The 17,853-nt window shown below is 41.8% G+C and overlaps 2 protein-coding genes across 3 annotated transcripts; both read right to left on the reverse strand.

The window, feature by feature from the left end:
* Nucleotides 1-300: 300 nt before the first annotated feature.
* Nucleotides 301-12,242, reverse strand: LOC118315193 (tyrosine-protein kinase CSK). Of its 2 annotated transcripts, XM_035642259.2 has the most exons (13): nucleotides 11,786-12,242; nucleotides 7,316-7,425; nucleotides 7,093-7,206; nucleotides 6,812-6,924; nucleotides 4,655-4,874; nucleotides 3,698-3,791; nucleotides 3,534-3,599; nucleotides 3,037-3,136; nucleotides 2,863-2,953; nucleotides 2,700-2,773; nucleotides 1,925-2,120; nucleotides 1,731-1,817; nucleotides 301-1,367 (listed from the first exon to the last, which is right to left on the reverse strand). In XM_035642259.2, exons 2-13 carry the CDS (start codon nucleotides 7,328-7,330, stop codon nucleotides 1,182-1,184), a joined length of 1,356 nt encoding a protein of 451 aa, XP_035498152.1. In that variant the 5' UTR covers nucleotides 7,331-7,425; nucleotides 11,786-12,242; the 3' UTR covers nucleotides 301-1,181. The 2 variants fall into 2 exon arrangements, with proteins under 2 accessions (XP_035498152.1, XP_035498153.1); XM_035642260.2 differs by lacking the exons at nucleotides 7,093-7,206; nucleotides 7,316-7,425; nucleotides 11,786-12,242 and adding an exon at nucleotides 7,015-7,082.
* Nucleotides 12,243-12,380: 138 nt separating this feature from the next.
* On the reverse strand, nucleotides 12,381-17,476 carry edc3 (enhancer of mRNA decapping 3 homolog (S. cerevisiae)). The gene is made up of 7 exons (XM_035642258.2): nucleotides 17,320-17,476; nucleotides 16,929-17,094; nucleotides 16,600-16,826; nucleotides 16,172-16,510; nucleotides 15,938-16,091; nucleotides 15,300-15,517; nucleotides 12,381-15,164 (listed from the first exon to the last, which is right to left on the reverse strand). Exons 2-7 carry the CDS (start codon nucleotides 17,090-17,092, stop codon nucleotides 14,830-14,832), a joined length of 1,437 nt encoding a protein of 478 aa, XP_035498151.1. The 5' UTR covers nucleotides 17,093-17,094; nucleotides 17,320-17,476; the 3' UTR covers nucleotides 12,381-14,829.
* Between the last annotated feature and the right edge of the window lie 377 nt (nucleotides 17,477-17,853).

Consider the following 17,853-nt stretch of genomic DNA (forward strand, 5'->3'; position numbering starts at 1 on the left):
AGATCATCATGAACAACTTGTCTTAAATTACTAAAATATATCCTCAATGGCTAATTAAGGAATGTTCATTTACATATATTATATACCTACATTGTTATTACTGATGCAGCATTTTACCTAGCTGGGTAATATCGGACAAACTACATTATACTAATATGTTTAATTAATAAAAAATAGTTATGTTATAAACAATATGTTTAGTATGCATCTTTATCATCAAAATAACATTGCGGTAGCTCTTTGAAGTACAAATATCACTCAAAATTGCCCAAGTACCTATTCCCAAAAAGCGCAAAATGATTTTCCAAAAGATTTTTTTTTTTATTTTTGAAAATAGCAACATAGTAAATTTTTTAACATCCTTTCTTTCTTATAACATACAAAATGCATTTATTTCAGTTAAATCCCCAAATTCTCAAAATAAAACTTTTTTTCAGATGGAAATTCTGTACATGGGAATGATGACATGACTGAGTTTGTATGATGTCATTATATCAGTAGTAAAGGTGACATTAGTCCAAACTTGTCTTCTTTCTTTGACGTCTTTGAGAGATCCATAAGTAGGCATATTAAAAATAATATACCTTGAACAAATAAAGCTGCATAATAAGAATTATTTAAACTGAGTCCTTTTAACAAATTTATTTAACATTCACCAATCCACGCAAAAAAAAAGGTGTACCTGGCTGGCAAAAAAAAATATGAATAAAGCGAGTAATAACGTATCAAAATTGCACTTTGAAGCGTTTTCCCTCTTTGAACCCATACCGTGGATTCAGTCAACTTTTGTCAAACGCTGTTCACAAGTTCATAAAATTAATGATTCCACCAATAAGACCAAAGATACCAATGGAAAAGACATAGGAAATATAAAAACAGGTCAAGAGACTATGGCTCTGAGGCAGCACTCGTCGATAGGACAGTCAATCATTCACTCTTGATAACAGAGCGCAAGAAGACAAGAGCAACTGAGGCAGTAACGAAGAGTCACTGCAGTTTCAACAACCTGAGACTCAAAGGAACCAACATTTTGACACAACTTTTTCATAACGAACAGTTCATGAAAAGCGTATTTGTTGTGAACTTTACCAAATAATACAGTCTGTGTGAGATAAATTTTTTTTCATCGTCAAAATGAAGGAAGAGGAAAGTCACTTTTGGCTTCTGTTCTGTCAGATGTCTCACTGTTTTTTTCCCCTCCCTTGGGTGATATGTTGGAGCCACTCCTTCAGCATCTGAAAGCTTGGCCGAGCAGCAGGATCTAGGTTCCAGCACTGTTTCATGATGTTGTACACCACCTCAGGACAGCCATCCGGACAGTCCATTTTGTATCCTTTCTCCACCCGAGGCACTACTTCTTTTAATGGCTACAGGAATGACAAAAACCTTTTAGTATTAAGTAACACAGCAGAAAACAACGGATTTTGATCTAGTGTGAAATTGCTGTGTCACACAGTTTGCAATTTCAGGCATGCAATTTGACAGGTGAAAAATATATTCAAGAACACAGACGATACAGTTTTGCTCTTCTAAATCTCAGAGTAACCAGGAATTTAGTTTGACATCTTTTCCTTTCTTAACTTGTTATTGAGTTTCACTTATGTACATTAAATAAAAAACTTCTATAGAAACCACAAAGCATACAACCATTGTGCCCACAAACATAACGATGCCTCTTAATTCCACCTTAATACTTTCTGCACGTGTCACAAAAAGATATTGATACTTACAATTCTTGGGTAAGGCACTCTGCCAAAAGAGTAAATCTCCCACAGCAAAATACCGTAGCTCCATACGTCCGATTTAGTGGAAAATTTCTATCAATTAAGGGAAAAAATAGATGTCAGAGTTTCTTTCATGTGCGGTGGGTACACATGGCAGAGCACAAGACTCAGCATGTTCAACAGTCCTTCTAAATAAAGACCTTTTCTCTGAGGGCCTCTGGTGATGTCCACTTCACAGGCAGCTTCGCAGTGTCTTGAGTGGAAGAGGCCTCCTTCGTCAGACCAAAGTCACTGACTTTGGCGATGTTGTCGTCAGACACGAGAACGTTTCGGGCTGCTAAGTCTCGGTGGACAAAGTTGTTTGCCTCCAGGTACTCCATGGCTTCACAGACGTCTCTGTGCAGGAACAGATGAGAGGAGTTAAAAACCTGAGGGACGTTTTCCTTTTAAACTCTCAATGCTGGCTTTTCTGACGATAGCACAAAAAGGTACAGTGTGGAGTTTTTTTATAAATAGATACTTTACATCCTGTGTGTTTCATTTAGAATGAAAAACAAGCTAAAAACACCTCCAACTTTGAAAAACTTTTGAGGTGGTAATGACGACATAAACCTACACGCAAGTCTGATTTAGACCCAATAATCCTGTTTCCAGCCGTGGTAAGATTTTGGCCATCCAAACCGTATTAGCATATTTAATCAATATCTATTGTAAAAATGATAATAGACAAAGCCTTAGCGAAGCTGAATGCTCAGCTTTTAATGTAAGCAAATTCTCTGTAGATTTTGTTGCAATATGCTCTCCAACATATATCTGCAGTATCAGTATCAGGTCATCTCTGTGCTGAATACAAACTAATCTGCGCCCTGCTCCTCAACCGGTGCTCCAAGGTGCCACTGGTGGTCAAACACTCCACACTCTACCTTTAATACAGTATAATTCTAGATGTTATCGACTACTTGCAGAAATACGCACAGTGCAAAATTAAGGAGAGCATCTCCAACGAGTACTGTCCGGCCTCTGGAACGCAAGTAGTCGACCAAACAGCCCTAAAAAAAACACACAAAAAAGAAACAATGTGTGGTGTTCGTAACTATGTTTTGGATGCCGTCAAATGATCAGACAGTCGCCCACATACCTTGGCCATGTACTCGGTTACGATATAGAGACTCCCCTCTTCCTCCACAATCACTCCAAGCAGCTGCACCAGGTTATTGTGCCGTAGTTGCCTGAAGGAGGAGAGAAACACATAGACTTATTATTAGGGTTATTTATATATTATTGAAAAATGTTTTTTTTTAATGATGCTTACGTCATGACAGACGCCTCAGCAATAAAAGCCTGAGCTGTAGCATCACTCTTTATGCACTTCACAGCTACTTTGGTCCCTCTATAGTCTCCCACCATGACATCTGGAACAAACAACGTACTGTTAGTGAACAAGCAGAGAATCTGCATTTATCCGGCCCGGAGCTGAGGAACAGATGCAAACGTGGCAGATAAAGCACATGTGATGTTCACAGCCGGTCCTGTTAAATGGTTCACAAAAATTAACCACCTGCAAAAAAATTAATCTGTATTTAAACCGTCAAAGAGATTATGGGAATATGCTTTATAGTTAAAATGTATTCATCTACTATCGATTCAAATGTACTTTAAACGATTTACCAAATTAACAATCTCTGTGGCTATGAAAAATGCATTTGTACAAGTTTATATTATATATGCGATCTCTGCCACATGTAAGCATTAATACAAAACGGTGTATATCGCAGTGTGACAATAACCAAGGTACAAAAGAAAACTTGCCTCCAAATTCTCCTTTTCCAATGACCTGCTGCAGTTTGAGGTCCTTTCTGTTCATCGACCAGCCACCTGTAAGCACAAGAGGCCCACACACGCTTCTCGTAAGCAAACAGGCATCAATGTCACGGCAAGAAGAACTTTTCGAAGATTGATAAACTGAGCCTCACTCCTGGAAAATTCATCCTGAGCGGCGACCGTGCCCTCCTCCAGCTTTGGCTTGATTAATTTGGTGCACAGGCCGTCTGCATCTTTGGTGTAGTGCTGGACACAAAGACATTTTTAAAAACAGGCGGGGGAATTAGGAGTAAACATGTACTTAAAGCGGAAACAATAGCATTATACCACTTTGCGTCGGCTGGACATGGTTTTAGGGAATTTTGGAGATTTTAGGATTTTAGGGACATTTGTTCCTCCATTGCCTTTGTGGAACAAATTCCATTTCGACCAATTTGAAATGATAAGTCTTCACCAGCCTAGAATGACTTCTGGCCAAGGCTGTGAATTTTTCCAACGTTTGTTTAAATGATGTACTTCCTTTAGATTTTCTGCCTCTTTTTTCAGCTTCTACAGTCTTCACCAAGGTAACAGTTCTGGTAGGTTCTATTTGTTCTTATTTTGTGGTAAAATTGAAGCATACAATTGTACCAACTCAACAGAGCTTGAATAAAACTGCACATGATGAAAAAAAAAAAGAAAAAGAGTCCACCAGTGTTTCAGCTTAGAAGCAATAAAACTCAGCAGTGCTTTTCCGTGACCAATAGAGGGCAGTCTGGTCAAATGAGAAAAGAGAATAACAAGGTTTTTCCCTAAATAGGTCATACTGAACCCACACGTCTATTTTACTCTGAAAAATTTAAAGCATGCTGCCGTTCAAAATGAGAGTTTTACACAGTAAATGAGTCAGTTTCACGTAAGATGCCTTGGTGCTCTTTGAGGTTAGAACTCTGAACCCCAGCGCACAGTCGGCTCTTCCTCTTTGACACTTCCTGTTCATTATTTGTTCCGGTAACTGTATGTGGTCTATGAGGTATCACAATGACACGGGGACAGGAAAGCACATTATACATACAGTAGACTAATGCTCGATATAGCACCAGAGCAAGCTACCTAATTTTATATCTTACCTCAACCAGCTGCATGAGGTTCTCAAAAAAACCCTCATCGTCAATGGTGAGCTTGCCGTTGTGGTAGATGATGCGGTAGTGCTCCACCTTGCCCTCGCAGCTCACACACAGGGTGTAGTCGCCGGGGAAGTTGGTGCTCTCTCGCACTAAGAACAGGCCCGTTTCAGGCGGGCAAAGCAACTCCTCTGCGTGATTCCGCGTTATCTTCCCGTGAAACCATCTGGGAATGGAAGAGCCAGAGAGGCGTCAGTGCAACAACACCATGACAACTCCATCACTCAAACTAATCCTGTCACAGGGACTTCGGTAAATACAACTGAAATGTTTTGAAAATGTAGAACAAACATCCTTAAAATGGTGAGAATGTGCAGACTTTATTGTTCGAACCAAATGATTGAAATCTTCTTGGATATTTTCTGCTAATGTCCTTCTGTCTGCATCGGTTATTACAAAGCATATTTCACATATATTAAAAGTTCATTTTATGTGCTCCATTTCGACCCAATAATTTTCTTCTCTGCGGTTTTAAAGCCTTCCTTGGTTTTATTTTGTATTTTTCACTCTTTGTGTCCTTTTTCTCTGTTCCCTTGTTGTAAGGCTCTTAGTGCCGTTTGTTTTAAAGAACATAATATGAGCTATTGCTACATTTACATTTGACCTTTCATCACACATCGCTTGTGGAAACTGGCTTATGTGGTCCTCCTGCACAAACATGGAGATAGCAAGCGGTCGCCTTTCTTTTTCCATTTCTTTCAATTTATTCTTAAGTGGTCGTGTACTGAAATATTGCCTTGTGGATTTTTTTACATTTTGGAAAATTAAGGTTTACTTTACACACCATGTTTTTCACTCTGATTAAAAGCCCATCATTGAAGCATATCAGCTTTTCGTTTAAAATGACAAGTGTGCAAAAACAATTTACACAATAAATAATAGTTTTTATTTTTAGCTTTATCAAAAGTGTTGAAAGGGATTGCACCAACTGTTTTAAGAGATATCCATCATTGTTAATAAGAGGTCCATTTAGAATCTGTGTTAGTAATTATTTTCCATTAGCCTTTTGAGAAATTTACATCTTGTTAAATGTACTTCATGATTTTATTATTTTAAATAAATAGGTCCTTAAAATAAAAAATTGAATAAATACTGTTAACAAGAGATATACATGTAGATTAAAGTATTTTACATATCAACTGTCAACAGTTGTATTACTGACAAAGTCACAGGATGTACAGTAAATCTATTTGCACCTGGCTCAATGAGAAATTTACATTTTAATTTCACACATCTTGTTGGAGAACTGACAGAAACGTTTTTTTTTTCGTCTTTCATTGAAATAGAAACATCTTCCCTCTGAGTTGTAGGAGGTGTGATGGGGCGGTTTTCCTTTTCAGTTCTGTAACTGAACTGACATGAAACTGCCTCCATTCAGAGTCCCATTACCATTTTGCTCTCAGAATAATTACTGGGGATACGTATTTACAAAAATTGAGAAGTGCAGTTTATATTAGGCCAGTTGGTGCTGCTTGTAAAAAGGCGTTTCTGTAAAAGGGGATGGACATGCAATATTATATGTCTAAGAACATGCAAACACAAACTAATGATTTATGGACATTGATGGTAGATCAGAGAAGCTCAGGTACGGCTGCTATGTTTTTTCAATGTCCATATTTTTATGTCTCATTATGAGTTTCTTCATGTTTTTGCCACTAGTTGCTACACCTACACACTTTGTGATCAAGTGCACAATAAATATGTCTGTCATTCATACACATATGCCCATGAATGTGTACAGACTTCCTGTCATATTAACAAACAAGCTGATTCTTTTTTTCTTTTCTTTTTTTTTAAGATTACTTCAGTCTTAGAGAGAAAACACACAACAGGAAACTCTGCAGAATTCGAGCAAAGCTTATGGTCTCCATTCACATAACTACAGCGTCACTGCAACGACAAAAAGGGCCATCTGCCTTCGGCAACCACAGAGACATAGCAAGAGGGAACACTCGAGCTATTTTAGCCATCATGGCAGACGCCATATAAAGCTGAGGTGGTGGCAGCATTTCACATACACACAGCAAATACATAAACCCGTTTGCTTTGGAAGTGAAAGATTATGTCGGGACTAAATATGCCACTATAGTCTCTTGTACTCACGGCATTAGACTGAGCTTGCCCCCAGATTTGACGCATTCCCTTTTCAGAACATAGTTGGCCGGGATTGTTCCCTCACGACCTGCAGAATTTTTAGCTTTGTACCAGTTGGGATCCTGAAACACAACAGGTCAGCATGAGGAGTACGATGACGTCATTCATGTCTTCTCATATTTAGAGAAAATGGGAGTCAATGTCATATTTACATATTGTGTGACCACTAAAAAAGTAAAACTCCATCTTTGTAAGGACACTGGGCAGAAGTGCAGCATATCAAACATTACCTTTGTGACGCCGATGATAGTCAACACGTCTCCTTTGTTGAAGGGCAGGTCCTGTTCCGATGTGCCTTTGAAGTTGTACCTGGCAACACACTCTGTGCCCTGCGGCCATGGAGTCTATGGGAACATGGGCAGATCACTAACTTGTAAACAATCACATTTTGGTTTGTGTATATCTATGTTTTTGACACACAATTCTTGTTTTAACGGTGAAGGCCTGTCTTACCTGGACCTCCGTCATGGTGAGGTGGTCCGATCCTCTCACAGCTGAGGTTATCTAGCTGCTACCATTAGGGCCGGTAAACACACACACACATGCACGCACGCACGCAGTACCTAAGAATAAAAAAAAATAAAGAATTGACTTTAAACATTAAGTATCAACCTTCATCAAAAGTTTTCACTTGACCACAATAGAGTAGTGTAGCAGGCATTGTCAGTAAAAATAACTTGCTCACAGAAAGCAGAACTAACAAGTCTTTTTTTAATCACACTTTCACAAGAGGGTTAAATGTTTCCATGACGCAGAACAATCGAGACCAGCTTCCAGTGAACAGATGGACCAATGACACAAAAGAAATATACTATAACATGCACATTTGAATTATTATAATAATGTCCATTTTGGCCTAAATGGAAACCGACTGGTTTTAAGTCGAATAATCACTGGGCCTTGCAGGAATCAAGATAGTTCTCTTCAATGCAGGAATGTAAACATGTGGTGAGAACTTAGTGACCAGCCCCAAGGGACTAATCCACCCCAGGGTTTCTTTAGAGCAATGAAGCCGCCACTGTGAATGCCACCCTAATGTGTTCGCATGATTTAAACACAACAAATCAGTGCGGAATCGTTGCAATGAAATTATGACCTTAGGATAACGTAAAGCTCAATTCACCACTCCCCCGAAACAACCCTATTCCTCTCTTTCTGTATCGGAAAGGTGGCAAAGCTCAAAGTTCAGGGAAAATGGCTTTGACAGATGTGTGACTTTACATGAGGTCACATCCTCCAACATGCACATCGCTACGCAATCGGCTTCCTGTATACGAGCCCAGATTTAGAAGACTCCAATATCAGGGTGATATCACTTGTCTGAACACCTCCTTTAAAATGCATGACTCCTCTCTCCCACGAATACATAGCATGCCTCTTCCTTTAGACGCCAAAACTCACACATGTCCCAGGGAGAATTGTCATCACTTAATATGATGGGGATGTGGCGGGTGTCGTCCCTTACAGAGAACTGCAGCTGTCTTTCGATATCGAGGGCCAAAACTGTATGGACGCATTTCCCACGCCCGTCAACCCAGAAAACACAACGTCCCAAGCCGTCTTTTCTCTTCCCTGTTACAGTTAGACTTTCTCTGTAGTAAGTCCACGACCGTGCGAGCACTATTGTAAGGCTGTAACAAATCATTGTAAAGAAAACCAAACATGATACAACAAAAGATTTTTGTCTTGTGTTTCCCTGAGAGACCTCATGTAGCTCGTTTAAAATGGCTGTGATTCACAAGCAGTTCAACCAAGACTGAGGAAGAATAAAATAATTGTTAAAGAGGTCACAAAAAAATCTTCATATTCATTTTATGTAGAAAACAATATTTCTAGCCTTGGTCGTGATGTGGCTTTAGGGATGCTAGTGTCGGCCTTTCCTTTGGTTCAGACAAAAATATCTCAACAACCGTCGGATGGATTGTCATGACCTTTTGTCCAGATGTTCATGATGCCCAGAGGATGAGTTCTTATAACGCTGGTGATCCATGACCAAAGTCGTGGGACCATTAAACGAAGCAACATTGACATTGACATCCCTAGAGCCATGCTGGCGAAAAAACGGAACTACGATTTGATCCATCTCCATCACCAGTAGGCGTAACTCACGATGCTCTGAAAACAGCAAAGCGATCAGAAGTTTTGATTGCAACAGAATATGTCCTTGGTGAAAGGGCAGGCTGATCTCCCCAAACAAGGAATGGATCAGTGGGACCAATGCTGACAGGGAATGCACTTAAAAAAAAACAAAAAAACTATTATTAATCTCTTGTGGGACAGTGAATGCAGCTCAGCAGCAGTCCACCAGCAGCTGATTGAATGGGACAGAACTGTGTCTGTCATGGAGTCACGTTGCCATTTCCAAAGAGCTCCACGTGGAACCACAGCATGCTCTTTTCTGGAAGCACACAATGATGTCGTTGTGAGTCGGGCGAGTTTCTACTGACGCCTGGTCTTCAAATGACTTGTCTCATTGACAATTCCACCACCACCACCACCATCATCATCATCATCATCATCTTCATCACCATCATCATCATCTTCATCGGACTATCCAGTGATTGACATCAACTACAGCAACACTTCAGTTCTGAATGTCTGGAAAATACGAATTGTTCTTCTAATTTTACTCTGTTTGTATTGTTGTTGTTGTTGTTGTTATCTTGTGAATTCCACTTTAAACACAGTTTAAACTGTGTCTTGGCGAACAGCGGCATGAAACAAGACTTGCAAGCAGTGCATTGGTATATTCGATGAAGACATCGTGCTACAGGAGAAGTGATGCATGACATTATCCACTAAGACAGGAAACGAGCAAACTTAGAGGCAGACGTAAACTGAATGGAGTCAGAGAGGCGCACTCTGTCGAAATATAAACTTTACTTATGAAAAATGAAAGAGGTGTCACACCACTTGAAACAAAGTTCATATCGCCTTGTTTGAGGCGAGCACAACTTTCCATGCCTGACAATCCTTTGGTTCAAACCAGACCGGTTGATCAACATTTGACTCTTGTCTCATGCGAGTCAGTTATGGTCTTGCACCGTAAAGATCAGTGGCAGCCCGACTGCACGGAGCAAGACAGAACAGGAATGTAGAAATATCTTCTTTGGCCCCGTTCAAATTTGCCACTCCCTCGTCTATCTGCAGACAGGATCTGATGTCAAAGTGTTAATTATGCTTTGGTGTTTGCAAACGCTGCTGTGATATTAGTGACGTGAGGAGGACCAGCACCATCAGAGAGGGATTTGTAAATTTGTCACCCGGATTTAAATATTACTTTGGAAAAAAACAAAACAACCTTCACATAGTTATCTTTGGATTACAATTGCTCCAGCACTGTACGGAAGTGCAAATATTGAGCTACTGCCACTGGACTAAACCACCTATTTGTACATGGAAAAGTTAAAACTTGCTTCACCTCTCTATGTAAACAGCAACATTATCCCTCCCTGCCCTCCTGCATCCTGGTCCTGCAGCCTCAGGATGCTCTGCCGCTGCTTTGATGCTGCTGCTCCGTTATCATCACTAGTTCAGAGCCAAGTGAAGAGTGAGGGACACGATGATTTTTGTCCACATGCACTGAGGTTTTAACTGGCAGGTACCCAAAACAGAAAGACAGCCTGCAGATGTTCCTCTCAGAGGAGGAAACCACCTCTGCCTCCGGGACAACAGCTGGATTATAGCACATGCAGCTCTGCTCACTGAAACAAGTGTGGGATCTTAGGAGAGGAAGTAGAAATCTAGTGGTGAATCCTGTAGCACAGGCCATCATTGTATCACTGCTCGTCGGGGGAGAATCCCCTTTAATTCTGCTTCGCAGTAAAATTTGCATTTTAATGCTATCCAAAGTTCAGGCGACACGATGAAGGTCTATACACTTATGACACTTTGGGTAATTGCTGATTTTACTAAGGGAAGGATATCAAAAACCAAAACCCCGTGCAAAGGCAAAGCGGACAGTCACTTCCTTGCCGTGGTGCTTTGCACACAATGCAGTGCAATGCTGCACAGCTAATGCAGCCATGCACGACACGCTACACGGCGGCTGCTGCACTTCGCTGCGGTTTGATGCGCTCCTCTCATCTTGTGTCACCGATTTAACCCTTCCTCACAGTTTTCTCGCACACTCGACGAGAAAAAGAATCCTCAGCGGGAAAAGGCTTTTTTTTAAGGTTTTGCCATCTCTTCAGAAGGTCGCTGACCTTTTGAGGGAATTCATGTCTCACCTGGAGGGGCATCGACCTGAAACAGACCCCAGAGGTTCTTCAGTTCCTCTCCCCTCTGACAAAACACCGCCTCCAGTCAACTCTTGTGTTCATGCTTTTAGTGCACGTGTGGCTTTTTCGAATTTCAGCCATTCATTGTTTCTCGAGAATGAGAGACCAAATGAGGGGGAAGCAACATGATGCTGACAGGCTTTTACCATTCAATCATAACAATAACCCCTGTGCCAGTCACACGTCTCTGTGGGTGCAGCTCACTGATGAAGAGTTCAGTTCTGACACAGGCCCAACACCTTGAGACCATGATCATTATCAATACTACCATCTGAGATGAGACAAGATAAACCTCTTTTGTTTGGGACATTTGGGCATTTCAGCAGCAAAGTGGACAGAAAGAACATAGAAAGAAATTTCAAAAAAAAAAGGGTTAGAATGTGCAAAAGCTGAAGAACTAATTTACAACCATCAAGTGTCTGAACTCGGGGCTGTGGCCGACAGCAGGAGGAGCCGGTCGAGTGTCGCCTGGCGACCGAGCTGCAGCTGCGGCCCAGGGAGCCGGAGGAGGTGGCGTCGGTTTGAATGACAGGCTGTTTATCACGACGACGACACGTTTACTCATCCCGGGTCTCTGAGCCGCTCCGAGCTGCGATGCGATCGACCGCGTGTCGAGTCGTCGTTTCACAACAGAACGTCTCACCTGTCTGCAGGAGCGGTCCGAGAGATCCGACTGATCCGAGAGATCCGACTGATCCGACGGGTCCGACTGATCCGAGAGATCCGAGAGATCCGACTGATCGGACGGGTCCGACGGGTCCGGGCGGCGGCAGGGGATCCGGCTACAGTCCTCCGACCAGCCGCGACACGACACATAAACACCCGCGGTCGAGTCCGGACGAGGAAGTGAAGCGTGTCCCAGGTGAACCTTCAGCAGCCCGAGAGCACAGCGAGGACTGCGGCTGCTGCGTCTCCTGTCAACATCGTGTCAGGGGGGAAACGAACCGAACAAAAAACTTTTCTACGAACTTTTCTCCGCGGAGCCTGGAACACTGGGACGACTCGGGCCAGTGAACCTCTCAACACGTATCAGAGTTCACTTCTTCTTCTTCCCCGAAGAACTTTCAAGTTTTTAGTTTTTTTTGTTTTTGCCCCACCTTGGGTTTGCACTGCACATGCGCGGTAGCGAAGAAAAAAGAAGGAAGAAAAAAAAACCCTCCACTGGCTAAAATTAGTCTCGAAGTGAATCCATGTCAGTGAAGGAAGGCGATCATCAATGAGGCGAAGTTTACAAGTGGTTTTCTTTCTCTTTTTTTATTGTTTCAATCTGCAGATGTGACAAGAGGACTGCAGGAGATCCTTGACACTCAAATGAAAACTGTCTAGACAAAAAAAAAAACACAGACTATTAATTGTGGCTTTGTCGAACTGAAAACGGACCTTACGTGGACCAAACATTCAGGGAATATGTCACATATGAACCAGTCTAATTCAACTTTCTAACAGGGCTCTTCCTGTCCCAAACTGCTCACATCGTGTTCAGAACTGTCAGCATCAGGTACACAGAGCTGCCATTATCAGAGTCAACAGCAGGGGGCCACGCCTCCACGACTGAAACACGTGGTGGCGTGGCCCCCTGGCGGCCACAGAGAAACACGACTCCCTTTCATGTTCACATTCAGCAACAGTTGAGCCGGACTTGTCTCAACAGATGTGACCTAAAACATCAGGCTGCAGGAATGTTGGAGAAGGAACTAAATATTTGTGCATGGCAGTAATTTACACTGAATCGGCGCACGGGCCGTGTGCAGACTAGTGTGCACAGGGGAAACACAGTAACGCGAGCGTTCTTCATCCTCCTGAGATGTCAATAAGCTATCATAAACAAAACACCATGTGCCAAAGAGTATAGGTTGGAGTGTACTGTTTGAAATCAGCTTCTCCTACACGACACTGGCCTCGGGACACAGGGCTCTGTGAACGAACCAGCAAAGGTTTTAAACTTTCACCGGCGAAAAAAGATCTGGCATCACAGATGCTTCTGACTCGTCTGCCGAGGCCTCAAAAAGCAGCCTTTCTCTTAGATTATTTGTATATTTCACAGTCTTCACTTTTACGCTAAATTACCAGGAATGGTCAGATACATAAACAGGCAAACACCAGGTCAGACTGAAACTGAAAAAAACAACAACAAAAAACAGCAGTTTTGTCAAAAAAATTCTCATCATAAAGACCAAATCTAACTGGTACAGAGATGATACTCAGTGCAGCAGGGTACATCTTGGAACTTTTTGTGAGTTCGGATCAAGATTATTTACCTTAAAAAAAGCATTAATCCCAGAGTACACAGAGTATTCTAATTTAATCGGAAATGCTGATTGTTTTGTCAGCCAACACAACTTCCATCGGAAAACTGACATTCAAACCTTAACGGTTAAAACTCTTTTGATCACTTGTTTGAAACTTAAAGGATCATACCAGTTTTCAGCCCATTCGTCACAAATCACTTCAGTTTGACACCACAACCATCTGCATATCATCTTGCTATGTTTTAGAAAAATGTAGATGTATTTTGTCTACTGTTCCAGGCCTCCATTGGCTTCTTTTAACTCCTGTACAACACAAAAATCTTTAAGCATACTCTTAAAAAAAAAAAGTCTGCATTGATTCTTGTTAATGTAATGCAGTGCACACTTCAAGCAAATATAATGCGTTTTAAACTGCATTACCACACAACAATAACAATACATTGACACAAACTCACAGGAGACTTCATTCACTGTGGAGAATCACACACTTTAACTGAGTTGTAACTGAGTTGTTCATTAATTTTCAGACAGTAACCAACAACTGTATGGAACTGAAAATATAGCCTACATTTAAAAATGCTCAGGAGAAAAAATATAAATGCAAAATATACATGATTTGTACTTAAGGAGCTGAAAAGACTGGTATGGTCCGGAAGTTTCACTAAAATTAAGTTAGCGAACTTCTTGCCCATCACGTTCTCATCGCTAAAAGGGTGAGATCGTCCGAGGTATAACACGCCGTCATCTTATCGGAGCCCTTGTTGCCACGGCCTCATTCACCATAGACAAACAACACTGCTGAGATCTGTATTCTCTCCAGGAGCTGGTCCATTCAACACTGGTTTAGTGTGAAAACAAAGAGGAAATTTGATCATAATAGAACATCTGCCAATATTTACTGAATGCTGAAAAGTATGGAAGGCTGTGAGCAGAGACATTAGCAACGTAAGTGTTGTCTCATCCAGATGAATGTGATGACATTGTGTTTGCACGTATTCAATGGTGGATCTTATTCACAACATGGCTTTGGAATGACTAGATCACTAGATAGATGTTAGATTACAATGACATTCAGATATTTTCCATTTGAAGATTGTCCTACTCAATTTCAAACTGAGCGTTGTTTGTATTTTTTGATTCATCAACAAAATATCTTGTAATATGTAAATACAATTGTATAAGCTTTTAGTTTTCATGACATCTATTTTTTTCAAAAAGGCCTGTAAAGTCTTTTTCCTTCTCCACTCTTATGTATTTAGTCCTTACAGACCAAACACTGGTCCTTCAGTGCGAGGGAAAAGTCCCTTTCATGTGTTAATGAGTTAGAAACTTAAGGGATGAACTGAAAAACAGCTGAAGCTCTCCAATATAAGGCGCCCAAACCCAAACGGTCAAGGATGGTGAAAGATTCAATCTGTCGTGTTGACCGTCAGTCCCGTTATGCAGAGTGCAGGGGGATGACAAACTTGCAGCCAAAAGGAGAATGGTACTTGATTCCAACTTCCTGGAACACCTGGCGAGGAATACCTATGTCACAAAGGTAAACCCTGCCAGCTCCCTCAGCCAGGGGAAGAGGTAGGCAAAGAGAGAGGGACCACTTGGCCTCAACTGCCTGACCCTGTCCACTAACAGGAGGGTCCAAGCTGAGCACTGGCGCTCTGTTCTGGTTGGCCCAGTCTGCCGCTGCTCGGTACCAAGGCTGATCCATCAGGAATGTGTTCTCATGGCAGTCCAGGCAGTTAATGATCAGGTCCACTGGGGTGTCTGGAAGGTCTGAGTAGTCAAGGAGAAAAAATGAGAAATATCAAGATATTGCTCGACCAATTACAATGTAAAGTGAAAAAAACTCATTAAGATTGTGGCAAAAACAGAAAGTCGAAGTCTATGCAAGTAGGAAAACACACTGACCTTTGATACTTGACACCTGTTTGCCCCCAGTTTTGTTGAAGAGCGTGAGCTCGCTGGTGACGGAGTCGAGCATCTTCACAAAGTTGGGCAGAAACAGGATGACCTCCACTTCATGATTGGAAAGGTGACGACCGCAGCTGATGCCCTGTGCCCCCTGAACATGGGGGCCACACAGCAGAGCCACTGTGGGACGCTGGTGTAAATTTTTGGGTGTGAACCTGGAAGAAACAGGATAAGAAGAGCTGCTGTTGATTTCCTGAATTCTGCAGCTCTCGCAGGACCAAAAGCCAGTAAATTCATCATTTGAAATTTAAATAATAAAGGCTCAGCGGTATGGAGACCCAAAATTCAATATCAAAATGAAAGAGACATTATGAAATCATGTGGATAAAAGAAACATGTTACAATGACCTTTTATTATACTCAGCTCAATATTAAAAAATATTATCTAAGGCTGCTTATTTATTTAATACTGTTTTATTTATTTCATTTTGAACACTTGGGGGTCTCAATACCACATGATAACCACTTGACCACCTTTCTTTTTTTAAACCTTGTTTGAGCAAATATACAAACATATGATGTTATATTTGATGTTAACATTCAATATAATTATATCAGTCTTGCTGCATGCTCACCTGTTGGGCCCACCCAGCAATGTAAGTGCCATCTGACTGGCACAGACTCCGGTCATTTCAAGTCTTCGTTCCAATGACAGACCGTAACGCTCGGCGACCGACAACAGACGCTTGTGTAGTTCATAGGAAATACTGGGTACAACCAGCCCAGAGTCTGCATGGAGAAAAGGTAAGTAAATAACTTTAAAATATTTCCCCTCACTACCATTTTTTTTAAAGTTGTGAAACACTTACCAGTGCAATATTCTTTGGCCCCGGACTGCGGTACAGTAATCTGTCTGAACACAATAGGTTTGGCCTCCAGGATGTTCTCATCGTGACGGTACCGTGACGGCGTCTGCTCTTGTGGCGTCCCTCGTGACCTCGCTCCGTTGCGCCGCTCTGATATGTCGATCTCTGAGAAAACTGCCGCTTTGTCGAAAAGAGCCAAGTTTGCTTCAAAATCAAAGTCTGTGTCCAGTTCTTCCTCCACGCCGTCGCCGAAACACTCGTCGTCTCTGTGCTTCATCGGACCATTCTTCACCCCGTTCTTCTTCGGCGTCACTTGGTTTACCCCTCGACTGCTAGATGACCCTGGTGGGACGGTAGATTTATAGTTAATAACTCCTCGACTGTGAATATTTTGTTTGAATCTGTTTGAGTTGTATACAAATCGCACTTACAGGAGTTGTGTCTTCGACGGAATCCTTTAGGTTGGCCAGGAACGTCCAGGTGACGCTCTCCATAGCTTTTGGAGCAGTGCTGAGGAGAGTTCACTTTCTCCACAGACCTGGTGTCTCCCTTCGGGACTGCAACCGGAGCACTGCTGACCTTTGTCGATGCAGAGGAGCTGTTCCTGGCACTGCCATGTCTGATGTCTAAAATCTTCAGTTCTTTTATGTCAATGGCACTGCAGTAAAAAAAAAAAGAGAGAGAGGAAATAAGTGTAGTCGTAAATCAGATCAATATGCAAAAGCAGCCAGAGGTGAAACAATGTGGTGCTGAGCTTCACCTGAACGTGACCTCGGGAACAGGGCACTTCACTCCATTGTGGAACGGTTGTCTCAAGGAGATGGTTTGGCTGGACGGGTCCACGGATGATACCTCTCCCTGATAGACTCCCAGCGTCGGCCCACAGTTGATGGACACCAAACTACCCAACCAATCCGCAGACATGTCTGCACAGTGTGGAAGAAAAGACGTTTTAATCCAGTGTTTTTTTTGTCAGTGCAGCCCTGTAGCATTCCACAACCGGGTCTGTTGAATCAATGGTCGAACTTTCTGACTGCTCGATGTTAGCGAATAGTTATGCTAACCAGCTAGCGTTAGCATCGGCCTGTTCAGCTAAATTGGGCGCAAACACTCTATTTAATTAAAAAAGGAATGGCATTAAAGTGTTCTACCTTTTCGTGATCAAGGCAAAATGAACTCGTCAAGGACACAGACGGGTGAACTGGAAAGTTAAGTGCTGGAAGGAAGATTCTTGCTCTTCGAAACTGTTTGTTAGCTTCTGAGATTCTCAAATGGCCAATAGCTCTTGCCGCTGGCGTCCGGATTACCACTTCCGGTTTCCGGTTGATTTTATTTAGCAAAATAAGATATTAAACTTGTTCCTTGATCCAAGAATTTTGTTTTACCCTACTGTATAGTTAATTAGGTGAAATCGATGAAAATGGTAAATGTTTAAGATCGTCAAAAGCGTTATCTTCTGCTTTGTTTTTTATTTGATGTGAGCATCAACTTGGAAGTGCAATATTGTTGAAGGTTAAAGCAGTGTTTCTGAATAAGGGTCTGACTTGCTTATGCAAAGAAACAACTTTAGCTCTTGGTCGGTAGGATGCAATATTTCACACAGATTTGTGGAGCAATAGGAAAGCTCATAGCCCCGATACTACATGACAACTCATCACATGCTTTCTTAACCCTTGGAGCTAAAA

The sequence above is a fragment of the Scophthalmus maximus genome, chromosome 7, assembly GCF_022379125.1.
Source record: "Scophthalmus maximus strain ysfricsl-2021 chromosome 7, ASM2237912v1, whole genome shotgun sequence".
NCBI classification, from domain to species: Eukaryota; Metazoa; Chordata; class Actinopteri; order Pleuronectiformes; family Scophthalmidae; genus Scophthalmus; species Scophthalmus maximus.